The sequence below is a fragment of the Pelophylax lessonae genome (genome assembly GCF_965119305.1).
Source record: "Pelophylax lessonae genome assembly, chromosome: 1".
Classification (NCBI taxonomy): domain Eukaryota; kingdom Metazoa; phylum Chordata; class Amphibia; order Anura; family Ranidae; genus Pelophylax; species Pelophylax lessonae.
The window spans coordinates 798,389,454-798,416,158 of record NC_138768.1 but is presented as its reverse complement, the minus strand read 5'-3'; the positions used below and the strand labels follow the sequence as shown (position 1 = coordinate 798,416,158).

The 26,705-nt window shown below is 41.8% G+C and overlaps 1 protein-coding gene across 2 annotated transcripts in view; it reads right to left on the bottom strand.

The window, feature by feature from the left end:
• Positions 1 to 26,705, bottom strand: part of SORCS2 (sortilin related VPS10 domain containing receptor 2) — a 1,364,824-nt gene that overhangs the window by 340,026 nt on the left and 998,093 nt on the right. For both annotated transcript variants that reach the window (XM_082243140.1, XM_082243141.1), the window contains exons 4-5: positions 23,332 to 23,490; positions 18,730 to 18,803 (exon numbers count right to left, since the gene is read on the bottom strand). In XM_082243140.1, the coding sequence (XP_082099266.1) occupies positions 18,730 to 18,803; positions 23,332 to 23,490 (233 nt within the window). The remainder of the gene's footprint in view (positions 1 to 18,729; positions 18,804 to 23,331; positions 23,491 to 26,705) is intronic.

Sequence of the window (26,705 nt, the reverse complement as noted above, 5' to 3'; positions counted from 1 at the left end):
CTTTGTGGGAACAGTTTGGGGTTGGTCCTTTCTGTTCCAACATGACTGCGCACCAGTGCATAAAGCAAGGTCCAAAAAGACATGGATGAATACGTTTGGGGTGGAGAAACTTGACTGGCCTCAACCCAATAGAACACCTTTGGGATGAATTAGAGCACAGACTGCGAGCCAGGCCTTCATGTCCAACCTCAGTGCCTGACCTCAGTCATGTTGGAAAAGGAAGGGTCAACCCCAAACTATTCCTAAGAAGTTGGGAGCATGAAATTGTCCAAAATGTCTTGGTATGCTGATGCCTTAAGAGTTCCCTTTACTTGAACTAAGAGGCCAAGCCCAGTGCCTAAAATACAACCCCAAACCATAATCCCCCCCTCCAGCAAATGATTTAGACCAGTGCACAAAGCAAGGTCCATAAAGACATGGATGAGTGAGTTTAGGGTGGAGGAACTTGACTGGCCTGCACAAAGTTCTGACCTCAACCTGATAGAACACCTTTGGGATGAATTAAAGTGCAGACTGCAAGCCAGGCCTTCTCTCCAACACCAGTAGCTGACCTCACAAATGTGCTTCTGGAAGAATGATCAAACATTCCCATAGACACACTCCTAAACCTTGTGGACAGCCTTTCCAGAAGATCTGAAGCAATTATAGCTGCAAAGGGTGGGTCAGCTCAATATTGAACCCTATGGACAAAGACTGGGATGCCATTAAAGTTCATGTGCATGTAAAGACAGGCGTCCCAATACTTCTTTTAGTATAGTTTATATATAAACCCAATCATAAAACTCTTTTATAAGGTTTAATATGTTAATTAAAGTAATTTTTCAATATGTTTTAAATGTGCAGCTTTTAATAAAATAATACAAGGCTATCCTGACATAAAGGTCCTTGTTCAGGCACTATGGCCTTTCAACACAGATTTACCAAGTCTGGTCCACTGTTATTTACATAGAGAAACCAACCCTGTACTTTTTTTTCAGTAAAACAACCAAACATATTGGCAATTTTGATGGGCTGCAGTAGGGACAGGCAGAAATGTGTATCGCTTAGGGAAAGTACAATTACAATTGAAAGTGGGCTTATAATATCTAAAGCTGGCATGAGACAATGACATAACAATTACACTGTATTTTCATAAAAAAGGAATAGTATCCAAGACCCATCTGATGAAGTTCATGCCAATGCTTTATATAACAATCCTCTTTTTGAATGTATTGGCTTATTTATTTGATTCAGATTGCGAACAAAGAGAAAAGCGCTTTTATGATGCAACATTTCATTATCGTTGAGACGAAAGTATAAGCTGCACAATGCAAGGGGGTTAATTAAAGTCTCCTACCAGCTATTGTTTCCACTGTTCTCAAAGAAAAGCTTCCTTTCAGAATGCAGAGGAGATCATCATTATGGAGCAGGAAAAGTTCATTCATAGAAGTACTCAGAACTGATATATTCTCAATTAGCTCACTGTCAGATGAAAACTATGGTGGTTCTGAGGGATGGGAACAAAGAATCGGAGTGATGTGAGATGTACTGCCAACAATTTTTACTCTTCAGCAAGCGGGTCTGACTCTACCGTGAAACGCTGCTTGAAATGTTTCTCTGAAGAGAGCAGGACTACCACTGTGGACACAGAACTGGGACTGAATCCAATATAACAAAGGAAGCAAATCCGCCTGTCGCTTTCCATTATAGAACTTTAAGTAATGTCGGAGATAAAAATTGACTCTGTATTAAAGAGGAATTCTAGCTTATACCGTGCTTTTTGTATGGTGACCCAAATGTCACTTTGTCTATGTGTACTTGTTAGGCAATTACAGTTAGGTTACACAGCTATGATCCATTTATTGTTTTTTTATGACTTTGAAGTGACCCTGTCACTGGAAATATTTTTTTCTAACAGAATGCCCCTGCAAAGGAAGATGATTTACACTTACCCCTATGGCAGACACTGACTCAGATCATCAATTTGCTGAAGAGCTATGGCCTCCAGGAGAATCTGTACATCCAACACTTTTGGAACTGTCAGATACCTACACTCCCACCACATGTGGTTCCATCCACCAGCCTTTATTGGCGCTTTTCCACTGCATGGAACCGAATGGTTCGGCACGCTTTTGTGCTTTTCCACTGCTGGTACCGCATGGTACAGTGTAGAAACGGTTCGGTACGGTACGGCGGCGCTTTTTCACTGCATGGAACCGAACGGTACGGCTCTCTAAAACAGTACCACCTCGATTGTGGTTCCAAGAGGTACCATACCGGTACCATATCCCACAATCCTTTGCATGCAGTCACTACTAGCCACTGATTGGTCAGAGAATCATTGTTATCCCACCCATTTAACTTTAGTACTACTTTAGTGGAAAAGCAAACCATACCAAACCGTACCAAACCGTTCCAACACCGCACCATGCGGTACCAGCAGTAGAAAAGCAAACCGGGCCAAGCAGGGCCGAGTAGAGCCGAGCCGGTACTTGCAGTGGAACAGTGCCATTAGTCTCTACAGGACACAAGAGTAAGGAAGGTGGGAGAAACCATAGCACACAGTGGGGGACCAGGCATTTGTCACATTCAGAAGTGTATCAGATGCTGAATAGTCTTTGGGGGTTGTAGATATTCAGCAAAGTGATGAATATTGGAGATAGGTGAGTCATACATGGAAACACCAGTATTATTCCTTATTCCTGTGGGCCTGGGGGCTGAAAGGAGCAGTATGGGAGTAAAGGAAATGTGAGTATGTGCTTGTTGATGTTTCTAAACAGTTGTAAAAATGGCAATAATAATCAGCTTAACCAATTTTTTTAATATAGTGCTAGACAGATGGAAAAGTGGGCAAATTTCAGGCAATTTAAAAAATCTAAATATTTCAAAATGAGGGGTTGCCTATTGGTGTACAATACGCCAAGCAATGTTCAGAGGAGAAGCCTAGGCTAGGTTCCTTGAACCAACCCAATTCCAAAATTTTGCTGCCATCAACTTCAAAATTACCTTTAAAAAAAATAAATAAATAAATAAATAAAAAGGTACATCTCTCAGTCAAAGCATTTGATATATTTTATTTTTTTCTATTGTGAAAACAATATGTTTATGTAGATTTTACACATTGCTCCAACTTTTTGGAAATTTTGGGTTGTATGTATTTTCATTAGTTTAACTCATAGTTGCAGGGTCTATTTACACCAGCTTGACTAGTTGCAGTGTGTTCAACCACTTAAGCCCCGGAAGATTTTACCCCCTTCCTGACCAGGGCCTATTTTGCGATTCAGCACTGCGTGACTTTAACGTACAATTGCGCGGTCATGCGACGCTGTGCCTAAACTAATTTGACGTCCTTTTTTTCCCACAAAAAGAGCTTTCTTTTGGTGGCATTTGATCACTTGTGCGATTTTTTGATCATGCGCTATAAACAAAAAAAGAGCGTACATTTTGCAAAAATAACAATATTTTTCACATTTTTTTATATGAAATTCCCCAAAAAAAATGTAAAAATCTAAATTTTTTAATATTTTAGGCCAATTTGTTTTATGCTACATATTTTTGGTAAAAAAAAATCGCAAAAAGCGTATTTTGATTGGTTTGCGCAAAAGTTATTGCGTTTACTAACTAAAGGAAAGATTTTTGTCATTTTTGTTGTTTTTTTTTTAACGCGTAATGGCGGCGATCTGCGATTTTTTTTGCGGGACTGCGACATTGCAGCGGACAGATCGGACCCTTGACTGACATTTTTGACACTTTTGGGGTTACCAGTGACATTACTACAGTAATCAGTGCTATACATATGCACTGTTACTGTAAAATGACACTGGCAGTGAAGGGGTTAACTTTTTTTGAGAGGGAGGGGTTGTGTGTGTCCCTAGGGGCGTGATTCTAACTGTGATTGGCTGTGGCTTGAGGTTTAGGAACAGTGATCAACGGTCCTACATAGTAGAACCGTACGATCACTATTCCTACACAGGGGAGAATGACAGGTGGCTTGTTTACATCAGCCGCCTGCCTTTCTCCCGCTCTAACGGACGATCGCGAGTGCCTGGTGGACATGGGGCACACGCGCGGGGGGTTCCGTGACCGAGCGGGAGCGGGAGCGCGCCTCCAGCGGCGTGCGCTCGCTCCCCAGAGCCTCACAGGCTAGTAACGTACCCATACGTCACTTTGCCTGTGAGGGGCTGACGAGTGGTTAATGAACACATTAACACTTGTTATGTTGCATGTTAACTTGTGTTAACATTGTATTAGGGCAGCCAATTCATTTAAATTAGCTATTCATATCACAACAAATCAAAAATATTGCAGGTTGCATTTCTTTGTATCGTATTGCAGTGGTATGCATCACAGGGGGCGTTGTGAAGGTGTATTAGGGTGCCATTCAAAATGAATTGGACAGCAGCCCATCAACACACTGCTGTGAAGCTGTGTGAACGGGCCCTTAATACGTTGTAACACTAAATAGAGCAAAGGTTTTGAATATTTGTGCACCTTTACACATACAAACGCTGTAGCTTAAACACATGTGTATATTTTTACTTCCTTTATATGAGTATTCATAGAAAATGATAAAAATACAACATGCTAATGTGGTTTTCCCTCTGGCATATGTTTAGAGCAGGCTGTAAAAGGAATAGATTGTTGGTTAAGCTTTTAAATGGAGAAAATGTTCTGCAAAGTAATAAAAATAGATTACTTTTTTTTTTTTTTAAATATGATTTCACTAACACAATGAATCAATTTAATGCCTGCAAATAACACCTGTAATTGGACAGAATGTGGAATGCTATAAATAGATGCTGGCTTTATCACACCAGGCTGCTAAAAATGAACCGGCTGCACAAAATAGCTGCATAATGCTTGTGAATTAAAAGCAAAAGAATAGCATATTGCTGGCAGAGCCAGTCTAATCTCATTCTTCAAACAAAGCAAGATGAGAGTGAACAAAAAGCACTGAAGCTTGGCCAAAATGGATCAACATGATTCACTTCAGGAATTTTATACTATATATCCAATGACCCATCATTAGCTGGGTCACTAAACTCCTATAGAAAGCATCAATATTATCAGTCCCGAAATATTACTATTACCTGTCAAGAAAGTTTGTGGACATCTGAGTATCATCCTTGTTGGGCATTCTATTCCAAAATGATACCCATTGATGTATATTTGCCCCCAATTTGCACATATCACAGCCTCCACTCTTCTGGGAAGGGTTTCCACAAGGTTTTGGAGTGTGTCTGCAGGAATTTGTACCCATTCAACCAAAAATATGTTGAGGTTAAGTACTAATATTGGATGATAAGACCTGGCTTGCAATCTGTGTTCTAATTCATCCCAAAGGTGTTCAGTAGGGTTAAGGTTAGTGCTCTGTGTAGGCCACTTAAGCTTAACCACATCAAACAGGTAAACCACATGTTTATACATTGTTATCAAATTTTCTCCTACCATGGAGACTTGCTGTGCAATCCACGGCAGAGACAATCCACTTTTTCTAGACCTTGCCTTATCAAGCTACCACAAGGAAGTAGGGATGGGCAAATGGTTCGGCCCAAGAATGAGTTTGGGCCGAACATTGGCTGTTTGCACGTTCGACAAACACCTGAATTATCGGGGCATTTGACCGTTCGGCCCGCTGAATGACCACAATGCACTGCGCCACCACATAGTGCATTGAAAGCCCTTATTGGCTGAAGCAATTAACCACTTGCCGACCGCCGCACGACTATTTACTGCGGCAGTCAGCCCCATACAGGCAAAGTGACGTAGTACTACGTCGCTCGCCTACGAGCCTCTAGGGGGCAAGCGCGCGCCGCCGGAGGCGCGCTCCTGCCCTCCCTCGTTCCCTGACATGTCCGCGCGAGTGACCGGTGGTTCCAATGTCCGCCGGTCACCCGTGATCTCCCGGTGCAGAGGGAGAAAGGCAGGCAGCTAATGTAAACAAAGCCGCCTCTCATTCTCCCTGATGTAACAGCAGAGATCATACAATCCTGCTATGTAGGATCGTATGTCTCTGTGGTTACATCACTAGCCACGCCCCTTTACAGTTAGAAGCATGCCCCTAGGGTCACATGTAACTCCTTGATCACTAATAAAGTTAACCCCTTCCCTTCCAGTGTCACTTTTACAGTAACAGTGCATACGTATAGCACTGATTACTGTAGTAATGTCACTGGTACCCCCAAAAGTGTCAAAAATGTCCGTCAAAGGTCCGATCTGTCCGCGGCAATGTTGCAGTCCCGCAAAAAAAATCGCAGATCGCCGCCATTACTCCTTATAAAAAAAACAATAAAAATGACAAAAATCTTTCCCTTAGTTAGTAAACGCAATACATTTTGCGCAAACCAATCAAAATACGCTTACTGCGATTTTTTTTACCAAACATATGTAGCAGAAAAAAAATTGGCCTAAAATGTTAAAAATTTTGATTTTTACATTTTTTTGGGGGAATTTCATATAAAAAATTTGAAAAATATTGTTATTTTTTCAAAATTGTCGCTCTTTTTTTTGTTTAGAGCGCAAAAAGTAAAAATCGCACAGGTGATCAAATACCACCAAAAGAAAGCTCTGTTTGTGGGAAAAAAAGGACGTCAATTTCATTTTGGTACAGTGTCGCACGACCGCACAATTGTCCATTAAAGTCACGCAGTGCCGAATCGCAAAATAGGGCCTGGTCTTTGAGCAGCCAAATCCTCAGGGGCTTAAGTGGTTAAAGTGTGAGTGTAGTAAATGTTCATTTTTACTTTAGTGTAAATCTAGTATTAGTTCAGTTAGTGTGAGTGTAGTGACCTGACCATTCATTTTTACTTTATTGTCAGTTTGTTTTGTCAGGGCAGGTTTACTGCATTATAGTTCAGTTTGTTAGTGCACGATTAACAAGGTATATTTCTGTGCATTACTGCACCTTTAATGCAGTATATTTCTGTGCATTACAGGCCTTTTAATACAGTACATTTCTGTGCATTAGTGCACATTTAACACAGTATGTTTCAGTGTGTTACTGCATGTTTAACACAGTAAGCCTCTTGTGCGTTAGTGCACGTTTAACGCAGTATATTTCTGTGCATTAATGCACGTTTATCGCATTATATTTCTGTGCGTTAGTGCATGCTTAATGCAGTATATTTCAGTGCATTTTCGCATGTTAAGCGCAGCAAATTTCTGTGCGTTATTGCACATTTAATGCAGTATATCTCTGTGTGTTAAGTGCCTTTTAATGCAGTATATCTAAGTGCGTTAGTGCATTTTTAACGCAGTATATTTCAGTGCATTACTGTGCGTTTCACGCAATATATTTCTGTGCGTTATTGCACATTTAATGCCGTATATTTCTGTGCATTACATGTCGTTTAACGCAGTATATTTCTGTGTGTTATTGCACATTGAAAGCAGTTTAATTCTATGCGTTATTGCACGTTTAATGCAGTATATTTCCGTGCGTTACTCCACATTTAACTCAGTATATTTCTGTGCATTAGTGCACGTTTAATGCAGTATATTTCTGTGCGTTACTTCACATTTAACGCAGTATATTTCTGTGAGTTAGTGCACATTTAATGCAGTATATTTCAGTGCGTTATGTGCCGTTTAATGCAGTATACTTCTGTGCGTTAGTGCACGTTTAACAAAGTATATTTCATTGCGTTACTGCACATTTAACACAGTATATTTCTGTGCATTAGTGCACGCTTAACGCATTATATTTCTGTGCGTTAGCGCAGTTTTAATGCAGTATATTGTATTGTGTCGATGGAGTGTGTCTGTGTAACGATTAATCAGGTTAAAATGCACCAAACACCACTTTCCATCGATTAAAGTGCATCCGCGTACATATTTCCCCATCTTTATTACATTTTGTTATTAAGCACCCTCCCATTATGTCTGGGAGGCCAACAAGGAGAGGCAGATGTTCCCATGGCACTGTGAGGGGGCCAGCAGCGTATGTGTCCACAGGCAAAGGTGGGCGTGATCAGTTCTCAGGCAGGGCATCATTTCCTCTGTTTAGTGATGTTGTCTGTGCTATCCAGCCACAGCATGCAGAGGAGGTAGTGGACGGGCTTACCAAACCATCCTCATCCTCCTCATCCTCCGTCACCCAAGCAGTGACTAGTGCGCAGTCCACTGCAGCTGCCACAGTGGCTAAACCCGGCCTCCTTTTCCACAGCTATTTCTGCCATAGCCCCAGCATCAGGCATGGAGGAGTCAGCTGAGTTATTCGAACACAGCGTCAGCTACTTGCTCCTTCATGATGCACAGCCATTACTTAATCCAGTTGTTGGTTTTGAGATTGAGGAAGGTAGGAACATGAGGCTACAGAGAGGGGAGAACACTACACAAATTGGCAGTCATGTTTCCTCAGCCGCAGTGTATTGCCAAGTTGTCTCCAGTGGTAATAGGGATGGAGAAGATGATGATGATGAGGTCACTGATGCGACTTGAGTGCTGGATAGAGCAGAGGAAAGTGTGGGTGAGGCACAACCCCAACAAGGCAGCCATCATGGAAGAGTTAAAAGCAGCCACCCTATGCCATCACATTGTGGAGCTGTTTTCTCCCAACAACCGAACCACAGCTCAACTGTCTGGGCCCTTTTTTTAGCACATGTACAGCCGATCGCACTGCAATTTGAAAACTTTGTCTAAAGCACATCAAGCGTGGCAAAAACACCAGCCATTTGAGTACCACATGCTCGACAAAATATTTAACCTCCCACCACTTAGCCCATTGGCAAGAGCACCTGAAAGCCACACAAAAGGGACGCACTTCTGTTCCTCCTCTTTACACACCTTAGTCTACCCCCGCAATACCTCATGACCTCTCAGCAGCCTCCACTGACAGGGATGATGGTATAGTGCAGGGTGTCCCAGGTCCTTGCAGCACATCTGCCAGTAGCACACTACCAGCTGTAGACAATAGCCAGCAAATTTCTCTGTCCATCTGCTGCAGCGGAAAAAAAAATACAGTCACTGCCACCCATATGCTCAGGGTCTAAATGCAAGCTTGTCAAAGCTGCTGGCTTTACAACTTCTGCCTTTCTGTCTGGTGGATTCTGAACCCTTCCGTGACAGGTTCCCAGTCAGTATTTCTTTTCACATATGGACATTCTATGTTTGTCACATGTCCTCAATTTGATGGTGTAGCATTTCTCAAACATGGGTTTGAAGATCTGCTAAAGCAGGCAAAAAGAGTCTGTAGCCATTTCAGGCGGTCATGCACAGCCAGTGCACTTCAGCAAGAATTGCACCTGCCCGTAAACCGCCTGATTTGTGACATGCCCACCAGGTGGAACTAGACTTTGGCAATGCTGCAGCGGCTGCACATGAAGCAGAGCCCCGTCAATGAGTAACTGTGTGAGTATGGCACAATTACAGCCTCAGGCCCTCTTTTTTTTCCCATGCCAGTGGCTGCTGATAAAGGATGCATACATTTTACTGTCACCATTTGAGGAGGCCACAAGCATGGTGCACCATGACAATGCATACATCAGTGACACAATCCTTGTTGTGTTCCTGCTGGAGCAGGCTCTGCGTGGCAATATAGACAGGGCACTCGAGGCAGAGCAGTAGGAGGAAGAGGAGAACTTCCTTTCCTCTCAAGGCCGCTTTATTCAGACACCATTCTTCCTACGCCACAGAACACACAAGAGGAGAGGGAGGATGATTCTGGCAGTTTTGGAGGCATTGAAGCAGAGGAAGACATACGTCAACCCTCAACAGATGGTTTTCCATCCCCAGAACCCTTGGGAGTAGTACGTGGCTGGGAGGAGGCAGTTCCAGATACTGTAAGCCTCAGTGACCCCGGGGAGTCTGCTTCTCATGCCTCTCCAAACTTACGGTGCATGGACTCCCTAATGCTTCAAAGCTTGCGAAAGGACCCAAGAATACGTTGCATCAAGGATAAGGATCACTATTGGTTGAAAACCCTCCTTGACCATCGTTACAAGGGGAAAGTCTCAGAACTCATTCCTTGTCCCGACTCTGGTAGGTTACAGTGTCGTGGAAAACTTAGTTTTGAGGCTTCTGTTGGTCAAGAAAGGAGCATTGGAGAAGGGAACCACCTAAGTGATGCATTTCAAAATGTTTTAGCCCTTGCTGTCCAGGGCTCTCAGCTTCCACATCCCATCGGCAGTGTCTGCATCATATGGTGGATGATTATCTAGGGGCAAAAACACAGAGCTTTCCAGTTGACTATACACTGGTTTACTGGGTCATTAGAATAGACCACTGGCCAGAACTTGCCCAGTATGCAATTGAGCTGATGGGCTGCCCTGCATCCAGCATGCTTTCCAAATTGGCATTTAGTGATGCTGGAGGCTTTGTTGCTGATAATAATATGCATCTGTCCACAAACTCCGTGGACCATCTGATATTTATTAAAATTAATCAGTTCTGGATTACCAGCAGCTATGAAGCCCCTGATGCCATTTTCACTGATTAAGTGTTTTTATAATGTGGAATCTCTGCAAGACTTTTAGGCTTCTAGTGTTGTGGGTGTTGATTTAATCTGGAAGATTTTTTTTGGTGTAGCTTTTATAGGCACAATTAACACACAAAGACCAATATTTCCTCACCTGTTTGACAGGTGCATATCATTTCACTTTTTGACAGCAAGGCCAATTCTTGCTTTCATCAAGATTACCTCTATGAAGTTACGATGTGAAGGCACCTTCTACACACAAAGACCAATTTTTCCGCACCCGTTACTTATATCCAAAGTCTGTGGAAGAGATATCAGAATTTATTCAAAAAATCTCTAATCTTGTTCCCAGTGCACCACATTGTGGCCTCATCATACAGACTGGGTCCCAAAGCCGTTGTTTACAAAATGAAGAAAGAAATCAGGGAAAATGTCATTTTCTTGGCTTTTGATTTTTCCAGTTCGGGTCCCATTGACTTCAATGTGGTTCGTTATTCGGTTCTGTACTTTCAGGATGTTCGAAAGTTCTGGTGCAAACCAAACAGGGCGTCGTTCAGTCCATCCATAATAGGAAGCAATAAACGGGTCCAACATACTTGCTGCTGTTGAGAGATTCGTTAACTGAATGGAAGATACTAGTACCATAACATAATAAAAAAGCCGTGGTTTACAATGATGATGCTTACTCATGAGGCCATATCTTTATGGAGCTGGCTTTGTGTCAGGAATGTCGTGCCAGCTATCATAATGTATACCACCACATGCACATGCAGGCGAGTGTGTGGGCATTTCAACCGCAAATAGTGGTGCCAGGTGGACTATTTATTTCAGAGCTTTGCATTGGATCATTGCTTAATGATCTTTTAATTTGTACTTCTGTGATTTCTGATCATGAACTAATGCTTGACCTTGTTACCAAAATTTAATTTTACCTGCTCTTGGATTATCCTAATCCACCCATGAATGCTGCTCATTTACGTTACCATCCTTGGCCTAGAATTATGAGTGATTAGAGGATTGTCCCACTGGGTTATTTGAATACAATGGTCCCAGTTACCACAATCAACAAATTCTATACTACAACCCTAATATATTTTTCAAGCTATTATAGGTAAGAAGCAATATCATGGCTATTTTGTTAGCTCGAATAATTTGATTTTATTTTTCAATGCCCTATTTTTGAACTTTTGGACAATATGTGGATACTTTACCAGTACCTGATTGTGTAAGGTTGACCACTAAATTTGATTCAATATCTTTATTCATTAATCTCAGTGTATCTCTCTATAGATGTGCCCCTATCTTCACAAACCTAGGGTAAACATTTCTGTATGCTCTTTGTGGTCCCTGACGCCTTCTTTGGCTACCTCACTGTTTTTATTGTATAAAATTGGAAGTAAGCAGTGATTCCTAGTAATAAGCGCTTGCAGCTCTGTCTAAATTTCCAGTGGTACTCAGATAGGAATTGTGCAAGTAGACCATTTTCAGCTTAGACTCCCTATGCACATATATGACACTTTGTGAACACAGGCATAGTCATGCTGGAACAAAAAAATGACTTGGCCAAACTGCTGCTACAATGTTGGAGGTGCACAATTGTCTAAAATGTCTCTGTGTGCCACGCCATTAACTGTACTCTTCACTTAAAACACCTGCAATTTTTTGCAGGACTGCAACACTCCAGAGGCCAGATCGGACCCCTAACTGACATTTTTGACACTTTTGGTGGTACCAGTGACATTACTACAGTAATCAGTGCTAAAAATATGCACTGTAATAATGACACTGGCAAGGAAGGGGCAGAGAAGGGTTTAACAGTATAGGTGATCAAGGAGTTAAATGTGACACTAGGGGAGTGATTCTAACTGTGGGGGGGCGTGGCTTCTGAGATGACCATAGAGACATGTGATCCTATATAGAAGGATCACATGAGCTCTGTGATCATTTCAGGGGGAAGGACGGTCGGCTGTGTTTACAAAAGCTGATTGTCCTTTTCTCTCAGCGGGGAGCGATCGCAGGTGTCAGGCGGCAATCGGAGCCACCTGACCTGTGCATCGGATTCCCCACTCCCGAGTGGGGGCGGGAGTGCCCCTAGCTTCCCGCGCGCGACCAACGTCAGTTTGCGCAGGAAAGCCACCCTGTCGCAGTAAAAAGGCGGTGGGTGGTCGGGAAGTGGTTAAGAAATTCCAGGTTGGAATGTTAAAAGCAAATAACATGTTTAAATACTTTCGAATGATATTCATTTAGTCATCTATTTACTATCTCTCATTTACTGAGAATTTTTGCATGAACATTAATTTGAAAATCTACTAGTGTATGGCCAGCTTTACTGCATAACATCACAGTGGCTGCTGCTAAAATCTCTCCGATTCTGGTAATCTGCTATTTTTGAAACACTGGTTGCAAATTAATTTGTATATGTATGCTGGATTTTTGGAACAAGGCCTACTGTACCATTGCGTTTTTTTGGATTTTTTTTTTTCTTAAAATGGAAAAATGCTTTAAATTAATCTGCACATTACAATCTACATGAAGTTTAACCAGAAACACATTTAAATATTCTTCAGAGGGTAGACCACAATCTTCTACCACATTATCCTGCATTTCACTGATAGTAAATAACAAAACTTGAAAAGGCCTGTCTAACGTCAGATAACTGATGGCAATTCTGTATGTAGCAAATGGCTCTTTTTCCTCTCGAGCCTGTACCATCTGTTGCCCATTAATTGAGGGGAAAACTCATCGATCACAAATCACAATCACACAATGAAGACGATTTGACTCTTGCAGAAGCATTATAAAGTTATTTATGGCAGCATGCGTTAAGAGAAGGGAGTCGATATTAAGGCAGAACGTGAAATTTGTCATTTCAACTTGCAAGAAACTGTAAATGGATTTTTATAAACAGCTAGTTTAGTTTTGCCATCGTAAAACCCCTTTATGTGAATTTCAGATGATAACTAATGGGCGAGAAGAAGGATTCACAGTCCATAATACGACACAGGTATGCAAGATGAAACACTTTATTAAAAATGCCAAAAGTAACTTCTTTTTTTATTAAACTTTTTAGATGATTAATTCCATGCTAGATGGCATTGCCCGCAGACACGCTCAACAGTGTTTATAACACAACAGTGAATCGTTCCTGTTTTTAAATTATGTATCCTCTCAGCATTAAATCATCATATTCAAAAGAAAGTCTAATCTAAAAAACTGTATAAAGGTATACTTCATTTGGCAATGATCCAAACAGGTTCTCCGCGTAGCCTATGTCTTGGAGGACTTGGAGGAAAGAGACAAATGGGCCACAGGGTGAGACTTGGGCTAGTGTAGAATTGAGTTAATATGATAATGCTATGCTTCCAGAAGAAGAGATAGCAGCATGGCAGAAGAGGGCAGGGTAGTGTGCCCTAGAACTTTAAGGAATCAGCCTTTGGTAATCCTAGCCAGTGCTAAGGTTGAGGCTGTTGGCTCTCCCACTACTACCTGAAATGTTACCTGTGCATGCGCAGGGTGCCAGCCCAAAACCACAATTAAGAAAGTGTTTCCTGTTTGTGATGAGATCTCCCATACAACCAAAAGAATGATGCACATGACTGCCTGACATGCGACAGAACTTGAGTGGGATACCTGTGATGCCCATTCCTCCAAAAAAAAGTGTATATGTGTAATGAGAATTGCAGTTGATGGTTTAATGAACTACAGGGTCTAGTGGTCAGATTGCAAAGTAATCTGGACAAATTATGTGCAGTTCTCTCTATAGATGATCAAGCTAGTGTACTATGTTATGTTACTGCTGTTACTGTTGTTACTGTCTATTTAAAGTGTTTGTTATCCCAGCATTTCATATTCTTAATATGTGCCTGCTGTACCATGTACTTGTATTAAAACATATCCTGTTCTCTTTGTATTGCGTCCTTTGTGTGAAATCCCTGGTTTTCCTTCCAGTCCCTCTGCTTTCCTATTAAAAACTGACCACACTAAGCATCCTGAGATTGCTCATAAAAGCGGAGGGGGCATGTGACAGGGCTTCTTTGGCGGGAAGCAGAGTCCCAGAAGGAAGCTGATGGCTGTCTCTCCTCCTGCAGTGTGTGAGGAAGGTGGTCTTAGGCGGTTGGCCTAGTGAACCAGGTGTGGAGCTGAGTGGCAGAGGATCCCATGTAACGGACGGTGGAGCTGCTGGCAGAGTCCTTTGGGAAAAACTGTGTCCGTGAGTACTGAGGGACCTGCCAAAGGGTCTGCTGCAGGAAGGGGGACCACTCCAGTGAAGTCAGGGGATCAAGGAGCTAGCTCACAGGAGTATTACAGTAAAGAGGGTGCCATGTAGAAAGCTTTGAAAAGAAGGAACAAAGGGGGTGCCAGGAAGGGCCCTGAAGAGTGTTCTGCAGTACAGTACAGCTTATCTAATGCGGTTCATTACTACTTCATCGCTATTGACAAGGTGAAGCAAAGCAAATGTCCCAGCAAATTGTGCATAGTTTATTCAAATTGGAGTATCCCATTCATTCCCTTCTCCTATCCAAGTTCTCAATAAAACCACAAAAAACAAAACTCCTAGACTGTTTTTTGACTGAGCCAGGCACTTTGAAGTTGCTGAACTATTGTACTGTTGCTATGGGTAACCTAGGGGAACCCGTCACCAGCAGCTCACCAGGGAGTAGTGCTACAGAAGTTTCCCGTTGCATATTTGGTTGGTAAAATCAAGTGTATTACAGAAAAATGTATTCATGGTAAACCCAAAGAGTAGGGAACAGCAAGTTAAAGCCATGGTTAACCCTCTACAGTAGCTTAAAAAGTAAGTAATAAACAACAAATTAACACTTAAAGGTGTGAAGAGTGAGTAACAAAAAAGAGAAGCAGCCAGCTGGGAGAGGAAATGGTGGCAGCGACTGGTAATAGAGGTTCTGGTATTGAGGGGGCAGCTTAATATTTCATGTGCCTCACTTAGTGGCCAGGTCTCCATGTTGGAGCCCACTGGGGTACAGAACCCTCTTAGGGAACAAGTCTGGGAGCTACAGTGTGCGAGGTCTTGCGAGTTGTGAGATGAAATACGGTGGTGGTTTCCATCTGTGTCTATAGGAAAAAAACAGTTAATTGTGCAGTATAATGAATCAGGAAGAGCTGATCAAGTTAAGTGTGTGCTAAATGCCACTTTCTTTACAGTTGTATGTCGGGACAGGTGTGAATAAACCTTGTTACCAGCTGAAGAGAGGTGCAGACCTTCTGAATAAGTGTATGGGGCTCAGTAGTGTAATGGGGCCTCTGGCCTGAGACTGTCACTAACTCACACTGATGTTTAGTCAAAGGTATATTGTTATGGCTTGTAGTGCTCTCCTGTAGCCCCACAGGGAGCAACCTGCTAACACATTAGTTGGCCCTATTTCCTAGTTGGTATATCTTAGCCACAGTTCTAAGCAAAGACCTCTGCTTTGCAACCCATTACCCTAATCTATTTGAGACTATAGTGCTTTTTTGTGTTACAGGGCATTTCGGGTTTTTTGTAGCATTATTAGGGGTTCAGGAGAGCTACATAATTGATAAGACTAAAAGGATTCATATTTGTCAAGTCCAGTGGTAACTGCTTTGGTCCAGAGGAAGGCAGGGAGATCGATTTCTTAGTTGCAATATAATCATTCAGTTCTTCGTTTAAATGTTATTATTGGGGTTTTTACATCACTACCTTGTGCAGCAAAGTATTTTTGACATCAACTACTTTTCCGGTCAAGAACCCCTTCCTAAACTGATAGAAAAACTAGTCACTAAATCTTTGTACCCGATACACTGTATTGACAACTGACCATCACACATACAGTACCTATAGGGCTAAATATACTTTGTACATGGACAAACATTCAAATAATTGAGTTCAGGTGTTTACAGTGAGGGGTACAGTTATATTATAAAAATACTTTTTAGACAATTGCGTTATATCACACTTGAGGTAACAATCTGGGAAAGGCCTTTTTCTGTCTCAGCACGACTGTTGCAAAGCCAAATTCATAAAAACATTGTTTGACTAGTTTGGTAAATCCCATGTTCATTTAAAGCCTATTGTTGTAGTGACACATAAGAGTCCCCATCTTCACCAGAGACTTGGGAGGGAATTTTCAATGGAATAATTTATAGGTAGCACCACATGTTGGTGAATTCCGGAATTCTGTGGTGACCATTCATTACAGTTATCTGTTTGAACCTCTGCATTTCATAATGTGATAAATATCAGTACTAGGGGATCAACTGTTTATATGGGAGCTGTAAAACATGTAGACCCCCTCCATGTATCTCTATTAAAAGGTTCCAATCAAATAATGAACTTCAATTTAACTTGGAATTTCTTTTGAAATCAGACTTGATTTATAACAGCTTCCATCTTTTTTGCTCCCTACGGCTCTTTTGGAGAGATTTCCCCTAATCTTTTTTCACAAGGACAACTCTGGTCCTTGGGACAGGAAGTGAGGGAACATCTCCAAGAAAGACACATATAGCAGGAACAGGCTGACAAGTATTCTATTCTTACCCCACATGCATAGGTGTGAGTAGGGTGTGGGCCGAGTGTGCCTGGGCACACCCTAATCACCCCGTGCACAATGGCATATAATCCAGTGTGTGGTGCATGCTTTGCCCTGCCACACACTACATACCCTGAATAATCCATCGTATTTACCAGTGCTGCTAGCTGTATCAGCTCCCTGTCATTCCAGGCTGGGGATTTTCTTCCCTATGGGCTGGGGGTGGGTGCACTGTGTTGTTCCAATCCTCTAATCCTATGAGTGAGATATAGAGACACGCGATCGGCAGTACCCGGCATAGTGTGCTATATGAGCAGGCCAGAGGAGGCTAAATCTGTTCTGCCTCCCACCCCTCCACCCTCAAACTTGCACACACTGCTGTGAAAGGGCTTGCTATGGATTTAGCAGATTTAATTATAGAGCACACAGCAGCTCTAGATCCTGGCTGCTTGAACCTATGGTAGAACAGCCTGCCGCCATAATTAGTGAGTGCAGGTATGATGAACACCCCCTCTCTCTCTTTGACCCCCCTCTCCCTCACGCACTTCTCTCTCTGTCTCTCACCCCCCCCCCCTCACTCTCTTACCTACCCTCTCTCTCTCACTCATCTTCCCTCTCCCTCTGCCCCCCTTCTCTCACTCTTGCACTCCTCGCTTTCCCTCACCCCCTCTCTTTCACAACCCCCCCCCCCACTTTCCCTTAGTGTGTATATGTGTAAATATATATAGTTGAATATGTATTTTGTAAGAGTTTTCAAAACAAATATTTAAAGGCATAAACACAAAACAATTTGACCTGGATGCGAGCATAGGAGGAGGTGACAAGGGAGCTAGAGAGCTGGAGGTCCTGGGAGGAATGAAGAGAACAATTAGGTTATTGATGTAGCTGAGGGCAGACTTATATATGGCTTTCTAAGTTGTTGTTAGTATTTTTAATGTAATTAATTGGATGAGTGGAAGCCAGTGAAGGGATTGGCAGAGAGGGGTAGAAGACATTGAATAGATGGTAAGGTGGATGATCTTGGCAGCAGCATTAATAATGGACTGAACGGGGGATATGTGGGGCAATGTAGAGAGTAACGGCGCCTCCCTTTAAATAGAATCAATAATATATTGTGAAGCTGCCTTCAATTTAAGTACAATGGACTTAAATAGAAATAGAGAAAATGCTGAGGCGCTAACACATAAGTACAACCAATCCCAGATATTGTCTAAAATAAATAGCAAACTCAGTATTGAACGTAATAATGCTGTAAATATCACCAAGTGTGACGTATAACACTGCAAAATAAATCAAGATGTAAGGAATGAACCTAGATCAATTATTACCAGTGCACAAAGCAGACGTGAATAGATGATGAAATAAATGATAAAAAAAATGTATAAAAAACGGGGGGATAGCCTATGTAAAGGTAGGCCAGTGAGGAGGGAGTTGCAGTAGTCAAGGTTAGAGATAACCAGAAGGTGGACTAAGAGCTTTGTGGTGTCATTGGTTAGAAAGGGCATATGTTAGAGATATTGCGATGGTTGAGGCGGCAGGTTTTGGACATTGATTGGATATGGGGCTGAAAGGAGAGTTCAGAGTCCAGGATAACACTTAGCACCATGGCATACGGGGATGGATTGATAGTTGAGCCGTAAATCTTGACTGAGAAGTCAAGGAAAGAGTTATGTGGGGGAGGAAATATTATGAGCTTGGTTTTGGGTAGACTGAGTTTGGGGAAGTAGTGTGACATCCGGTCTAATATGTCTGGAATTCTGAGGAGTCCTTATACCATGAAAACTAAGCTCAACAATAAACTGTGTATATAAAGATATTCAAACTTACCAGAATATATGATCCTTGGTGACTTGTTCTTGCAAGAGATCCCATTTCCTTCCAAGATCTACAGAGACATATAGCTGCAGAGACAAAGAAAGTGATACACTGTGACTGTTATTGGGTGAATTCCTTGATAGTTACATTTTTTTTTAAATGCAAACTTCAGGGGTCAGGAATTAGAATGTAAGCATACAGTCGGTTGTGTCCAAAAAACAGTAAAAGTATAAGGAACTCAAAGGAACTGAATGATAAATTGCCGATAATGTTGATGATTGTACTCCCTCAACTATTGCCAAGAGCATGGGAGATTTTTAATCTTTTTAGTGTCTTAAAAATACAACATCATGTTTACTATTTTTAAAACATGTCCTCCACTCCTGACTTGCTGAACAAACACCTTGCAATATCAGGTTTTAGGTGATTCTATAGAGTTAGAACCGAGGACAGGTTCACTTTAAATATCTGTGATTCTTTTGCTTACAAAAAAATCATATTGTGTATGAAGTCATTTACCAAAATCATTATTAGAGATTTTAGTGTGCAGAGCGATATTCACTTTGAGCGGTATGGAATTTGAACTTTGTGTTGATTGAGCATGCAGAGGCTAGAGATGTGAGATCTCCAGATGGTTGAGACCAGAAATGTAAGTGGAGCAACACTGCAGGGAACTCACAAGCAAACATTGTAACAAATGTCGGCTTTTTTAGGGGTAGCTGATAGCGATATATTTGGCATTGTTCCTCATGAGCTCTTTTATACAAGTTCAAATTTATTCTTTCAGGCCCCCACAGCTAATTCTGTAAACTTCCTCTGCAGCTGTGTAACAGGAAGCATAATCAGCTGAATGATCAGACACAAAGTAACTGTAAATTGCATTTTACCAAACCGGTGCAAAGTTGCAAAGCATGCATACACTGCAGAATAATGCAAATCCGATTATGAAAGCTGCACTAACATGAACTCTTATATCAATATCTCTGTGACTAAATTAGGATAACATGTGGCTGGATAGCATAGTCTTTATAAGAGTCTATAGCAATACAGAGTCTGAGAGAAAATCCCTGCTTTAGTAAAACAGCCCAGAACACATACATTTCTCCTCAACAGCATTTCTTCTATTGAAGTCCAGGATTGATCTGGTAACACAAGAAAGCAGCTGGAGGGATCCCAGGCCTATAGACACAGGGATGACACCCCACTGGAAGTGCAGTACTCTGGTTGCAATTGGGGTGGTGCTCCCCACAGAGACTAAAAGATATTAGGCTCCTGACTGGCTACCGCATGCCAGTTCTGACGGTGGAGGGCCTCTCACCTGACTGCACTTTATGTGCCATGCTGAAACAGTTGTGTGTGTTTATGCAGCAGTCACTCTGCACAATAACTGCTCAGTGTGCTTGGAATATACAACTTCTTTGTCATGTCTTTGACTATCCTTTGTGTCACTTCAAGATCCAGATAATTTATACAGAAGTGAAACCAATGGCAATTTGAAAGATCCTTACTCAAAACCACATATTTAGTATAATAATAACCTAAACAGAACCTCCTGAGATTTATGTCTGATAGGGGCTAAGAGCTGGAATAGGGGACAAGCAATGGCTTAATGCACAGCGTCTACTCAGGAGTGTCAGGTTACCATGGATACAATGCGCTTCAAAGACGTGGCCTCTTTCTTCAAGTGTAGCTGGCTGTGTGTTGGCTGACTACTCCCTTTCCTTTCCTGATGCACACACCCAGGGACAGGTTGAGGATCTAAAGCTGCATTCAGGACTCCAGCTGACATACGGACAGAGGGGGTTTTTGGAGACTACAGTTTAACATCGGATGGCTTCTGGTGGAGGTTTCATGTTTATTTAATCCAGGATAATTCGGGTGTAATATTTACATGTTTTTTATACTTTTAATAAGGATTTTATTGCTCTAGGGCAGGGTTCTCCAGACTATGGCCCTCCAGCTGTTGCGGAACTACAAGCCCCATGAGGCATTGTAAAACTCTGACATTCACAGACATGACTAGGCATGATGGGAATTGTAGTTCCTGAACAACTTGAGTTTGGAGACCCTTGCTCTAGGGTTTCTCTATTTTTTTGTTTTCCAGGACCCTGTAAAGACCCTGCCTGCATTGGCCATGGACTATGCCTGCTACTTAGAAATCTGGCACTGTATATGTGCTTTCCAGTATCAATACTTCAGTGACCTAGTGAGTAAATACTATTATCTCACAGTTCTCCTTTGCATTTGATTAAGATCAAAGAACCCATCCCGACACAGGTGCTACTACTTTGTGTACACAGTTCGGCTAGCTTAGTTTCTGAAATGTGTACATGACAACAGTTTTCTTTGCTGATCAAGCATGCAGTGGGTAATTACACCCCAACAATAGTCATACATTTATTTACTGCAAGTTTTCAGACTTTTTCCTCACACTTTTTCCCATGCAAGTCCTGGGGATTTGGCGATAACTTTGAGACCATAAAAAATCTAAAATGTAAGTATTTAGACCTTAAAAAAAATAATATTAATATTATATTGCTGCTTACTAGTTCTTAGATAAGGTGGTTGCCTTAATTTTTACTTTTGTTCCTTTATTTTTTCCTAAAATTCTGCAAATAATACTTTCTGTGCCTAGGTATCCACATTCTCTCCTTCACTGTATCTATAGGGGGAACCATGGTTGTCACGCAGGCTGGACCACAAATGTCCGCCTTTGTACAACTCCATTAAAAGAGAAATATGGCCAATGTTTTTTTGGCTCTACTTCTCTTATTTTATTCTCAGTTTATTCTGCACTCCAGTGGCTAAAGCCCACTGTTGGCTGATGTTACTCAGCTGGCCCAGGTGCTGGATTGATCCCAACTTTACAGTCAGGATTCACTGAGCAGCCTAGACCAGCACCTTGCTCAGCCTCTGATAGAACCGCTGGGAGACCTAGCCAGCACCTCCTGCCTCCTGCACAGCTCAGTGCTTCAGTAAGAGCTGGAGGGGCAGAGCAGTGACAGTCATAGCTCTCTGCTGCTAAGTGTGGAGAGGTGAACTGAGCGATTAGTGGTGTTTGATCGCTTAGTTCTCAGTGTAGAGGCGGTGGGGGACAGATACAGCATCAGAATCAGATCAATCCTGCATCCACCTAGATGTGTATGTATATATATATATATATATATATATATATTTTTTTTTTTTTTTTGGGTGGGGGGGAATATACTTCTCTTTTAACCACTTCAATACAGGGCACTTTCACCCCCTTCCTGCCCAGGCCAATTTTCAGCTTTTAGCGTTGTTGCAATTTGAATGACAATTGCGCGGTCATGCGACACTGTACCTAAACTAAATCTATGTATTTTTTTCCCCACAAAAAGAGATTTATTTTGGTGGTATTTGATCACTGCAAGGTTTTTTTCTTTTTTTGCTATACAAATAAAAAAAGACCGAAAAGTTTGAAAAAAAACATTTTTTTGTTTATGTTATAACATTTTGTAAATAAATATGATTTTCCTGCACTGATGAACACTGATGTGGCCACACTGACATGCACTGATAAGGAGGCATTGATGGGGTGGCACTGATGGGGTGGCACTGATGATGAGGCACTAATATGCAGCACTGATGGGCACTGCTAGGCGGCACTGATATGCAGCACTGATGAGCACTGATTTGTGGCATTGATAGGTAGCACTGATATGCAGTATTGGTGAGCACTGATAGGTGGCACTGATGGGCACTAATAGGCTGCAATGATGGGCACTGGTAGGCGGCACTGATGGGCACTGGTAGGGGGCACTGATGGGCATAGGTGGGCGGCACTGATAGATAGCAATGATGGGCACTGGTGGGCGGCACTGATAGATGGCAATGGTGGGCATCACTGATGATGAGGGCACTGGCAGGCTCCCTGAACACTGATTGGCATCCCTGGTGGCCATGGGTGGGCATTCCTGGTGGTAATAGGTGGGAAATCCCTGGTAGCTCTAGTGGCATCCCCCAAGGGTCTGCACTGGTATTCAATGCTCTGATTACCAGCACAGGCCCCCCCGTCAGGAAAGCCACCGATCGGCTCTCCTCTACTCGCGCCTGTCAGGTGCGAGCTGAGGAAAGCCGATCAATGGCAATCCCTATTTACTATGTGACCAGTTGTGATTGGACACAGCTGGTCACATGGTAAAGAGCCTACGTCATAGGCTCTTTACCGGGATCGGAGATGTGGTGTGTCAGAGTGACACACCGCACCACCTATTGCCACTCTGCGTGCCCCCCAGGGGGCGCGCAGAGCGGTATATCCTGCTGGACGTCATATGATGCCCAGTCAGGATAGTGCAACCACTTTGTCACCGTCATTTATCTATATGACGGGCAGCAAGTGGTTAAATGGAAGATGGGAAGATTATTAATTTACAGAAAAAAAAAATAACATTGTTTGTTCTTTTAATTTAAGATACTCCATTTCTGCCAAGATCAACAGGTTTTTTCTGTACTTGCTAAAAAAGTTCTTAGCCTGGAGAATGAAAAGCAATACAGCCAACACATCGAAGGACTGGGCTGCTACAATAAATTACATTTTTGTTCTTGAGTTTAGTTATCCTTTAAATGAAATAAACATACACAAGCCATTACCTTGGCATCTTTCGTGTACGCAAGCAGCTTGTCCTCCTCCTTTGGATGAAAGATGAGGGTCTCCACAGAGAAGGTAATCAAGTGTTTTTGAAAGGTTGTCCCTTCATCGCTGCTTGTGAAAAGGCATTGTTCAGAGACTGAGGAGCTGACAAGAATAATCTGAGAAGAGTGAAAAAAGAAAAACAATATCAGAACATGCCAATTTACAAAAGGAAGTAATTAATGTAATTGCACGGGCTCTGTATAAATATAAACTTGCTCAACTGTGACTGTTTTACAACGAATCTACACTCCGATAATGACAGCATGCTCTTTGTGTAAAGAAGCTCAGCGTGTGTCTCTGTTTGTGTCCCAGAAGGAAGCAGAGGTGGGATGTTGAAAGTCCACAAAATATCTTCTTCAAAGCTGACCATAAATTTCAAGCTGATTTACTTAGATGAGGTTATAATAACATTCACTGACAAATATGTTTTCATTTCACATGATTAGGAAAACTAAAAAAAAGATACTTACAGGTGATTTTGAAACCACAGGCCTTTAAAACTAAATGCAATTTTGTTCTTTGTGAATTTGGCCAAATCAAAGGTTCTCACGTTAAATTCTCTGCAGATTGAATGTTTACATTTGGAAAATGCTAAATTATTGTTGCTAGATGGAGGTGAGGGGCATATCTGTTTCCTATGATAGTCAGCACCATCTAGTTGGCATAATGCAGACCCATTTCCCCATTTTTTATGGAGGAACAGCTATGCAAATGTTTTTATAACATTTGGAGCCAACTTTTATTTAGGGAAGTATGGAGACTGCCATTGCTGAGCTTACTTTGGTAATGCTATTTGCCTAACTTTTTTTTTTTCAAATATATTTTATTTTAAAGATTGAACAAAAGGTAAGTACAGTAAAAGGTAATCAAAACAGTCCAGTAACATGAGGCATTCAGCAATCAGAGAATACGACCACCTTATGTAGAGTAAATACCAACCCCAAAAGTCATGTAGGCATTGTCAACACCATAAAAGGGACAACAGACCCAGCGTAAGTGTCATAGGCACTAAGACATGTCTGAGGTAACTGAAGGTGTGGCTGTAAACATTTGGGTGAAAGCACCATAGACCTTGAGCCAAGGTCTTAACATTTAATCCACCATAGTAGCTGTGCCTAACTTTTTAGGGTTACACTCTATCTACAATATTTTCTGAGTTACTGACCTAGAACAAGTATTCAGATCTGGAAAGTCAGGTCACAAGACCAGGATCTCTTCCCAGCTTTTAATTTTACTCTAACCTTTAATTTAGAATAATAGCAGAGTCCCAAAGCCAAAGAAACACTATGAAAGCTTGAAAAACAACCTCTAAAAGCAAACCTCTATGCTTTTTATCCGTATATGCATTTTTTAAGGAGAAGCGGGGCTTTTGTTTCAGCTGGAACTTGGTGAAACTCAGTTCTACCACCTCTTGCTCATGCCCTCAGCTCTCTTCTCATCACTGTCACTTGTAAACAAAGAAGTCCGGCTTCTGTGTTTACAAGTGACAGCTTGTCTCCCAATGGCTCCCACAAATTTGATCTTCTGAGTGGCTCCCACTGAGTGCAGGATGGGAACAAAGTAGATTTAGGTGCCTAGGGTGGAGTGCGGATGACAACACCCCCACTGAATGAACTCTCTGCAAGTGAGTGAGGCAGAGCCACCTACAGTGTTCAGGGAGGTACTAGAGCTGCCCAGGTGCTTCAGCCTAATACAGCAACATAAGTAGGACGTGTGTAAGATGGCGGAGCTTTTAATGTGGGGGGGGGGGTTTAATGCAGAGGTCAGAGCTGAAGAGAGGTAAGAGTGAGATGTGGATGGGGGATGCAGAGGTAAGATGTTGTGGAAGAAGGCTGAACTCTGCACCCTGTGTGTGGCGCATACCTGAACTCTGTATGCAGCACACCCCCCAGCTCTGCACATAGCGCACCCCTGAACTCTGCACTCTGTACATAATGCATTCCTGGTATTTAATTTTCCTTTAAGAGCCTACTACCCTGAGCAGAAATATAACCATATGTGTCTCAAAACTCAATTTTCAGTGGGGATAGGTTAGAAATGTTTAATTTATGTTTTTATTCCCACTGTAGAGATTTTCTCCAACTTCATGTCTCCGAGTGTCATGGTGTGATGGGTTGTCATCAGGTAGGTGAAGGGAAATGTCCCCAATGGCAACACAGACAAAAATAAAACGTGATAGTTGTTTAACCCTTCCAAAACTAACATAAAACTTTTTGTTTAATTTAAGATGAAATACTGAATCAATAGCCACCACAGGAACAGCAGACATACAAACCCTGATTGCATAATGACCTCATTTTTTTATATAACATCTTTCCTGAGGTCACAATGTTGGAGGCAGCACATACAAGTGTTTCTCTTTCATACATTTTGTCATTTAAGTGATCCAATATGTGTGAATTTTGGTACCTTCAGTCTGCTGGAGTTAATTAGAGGAGCTGGAAGAGTCATATCTCTCCTCCAGGATATTTATGAAGTGGGATTTATCCTCTAAATCTCAGATCTCCTTCAGTAGGTCATCGGATATAATTCTTCTAATGTGTTAGATTGCTCAGAGCTTTCACACATTCTACAGACCTTGACCTTCGAAAATGAACTGGCAAGACACACGAAATATCTGTTCAGGGCAGAATCCTTCTCATTTAGCTGAGCAGATGGTTCTAAGTGCAACCAATCATTCTAAAATACATTGCTGTGATATATATAATGTACATGTCAGGTTAATGGGATTTATTATACTTGGCTGATTATGATGTTCTATATGGCACTTTGACTGTGCGCTGTCAGGCGTATTTAGTAACGCAAAGGACAATGGTAAAAACCCAAAGGGGTTGATTTACTAAAGGCAAATATTTGCACTTTGCAAGTGCAGTTGCTTCAGAATTTAGTAAATGAGATGAGGCTTAATTTTTCAAAGGGTACCCAATCACGTGCAAGGAAAAAAAAAAACACTTTTTGCTTCCGCATGATTGGATGATGGAAGTCAGCAGAGCTTCTGCTCATTTTCTAAGCTCTGGAGCAACTGCTCTTGCAGCGTGCAACTGCACTTTGCAAAGTACACAGTCTATTTCTCTTTAGTAAATCCACCCCCTAGTGTCCATCTTCAGTAGGTGGTGATTCCGTGAACTGCCACACTAAATTATATTGATAGAAAACAACAGCACAAATAAAAACAAGAGATAATCCTAAACTGTACCATGGTTTGATATAAAAAAGCTATAATAAAATTAAACTCCAATAAGCACTTTTTTTTTTACAATAAATACTACTCCTAGGTTTGTAATATATTCAAATTAACTGATTACGTCCAAGGAAAATAGGAAGAAACCTT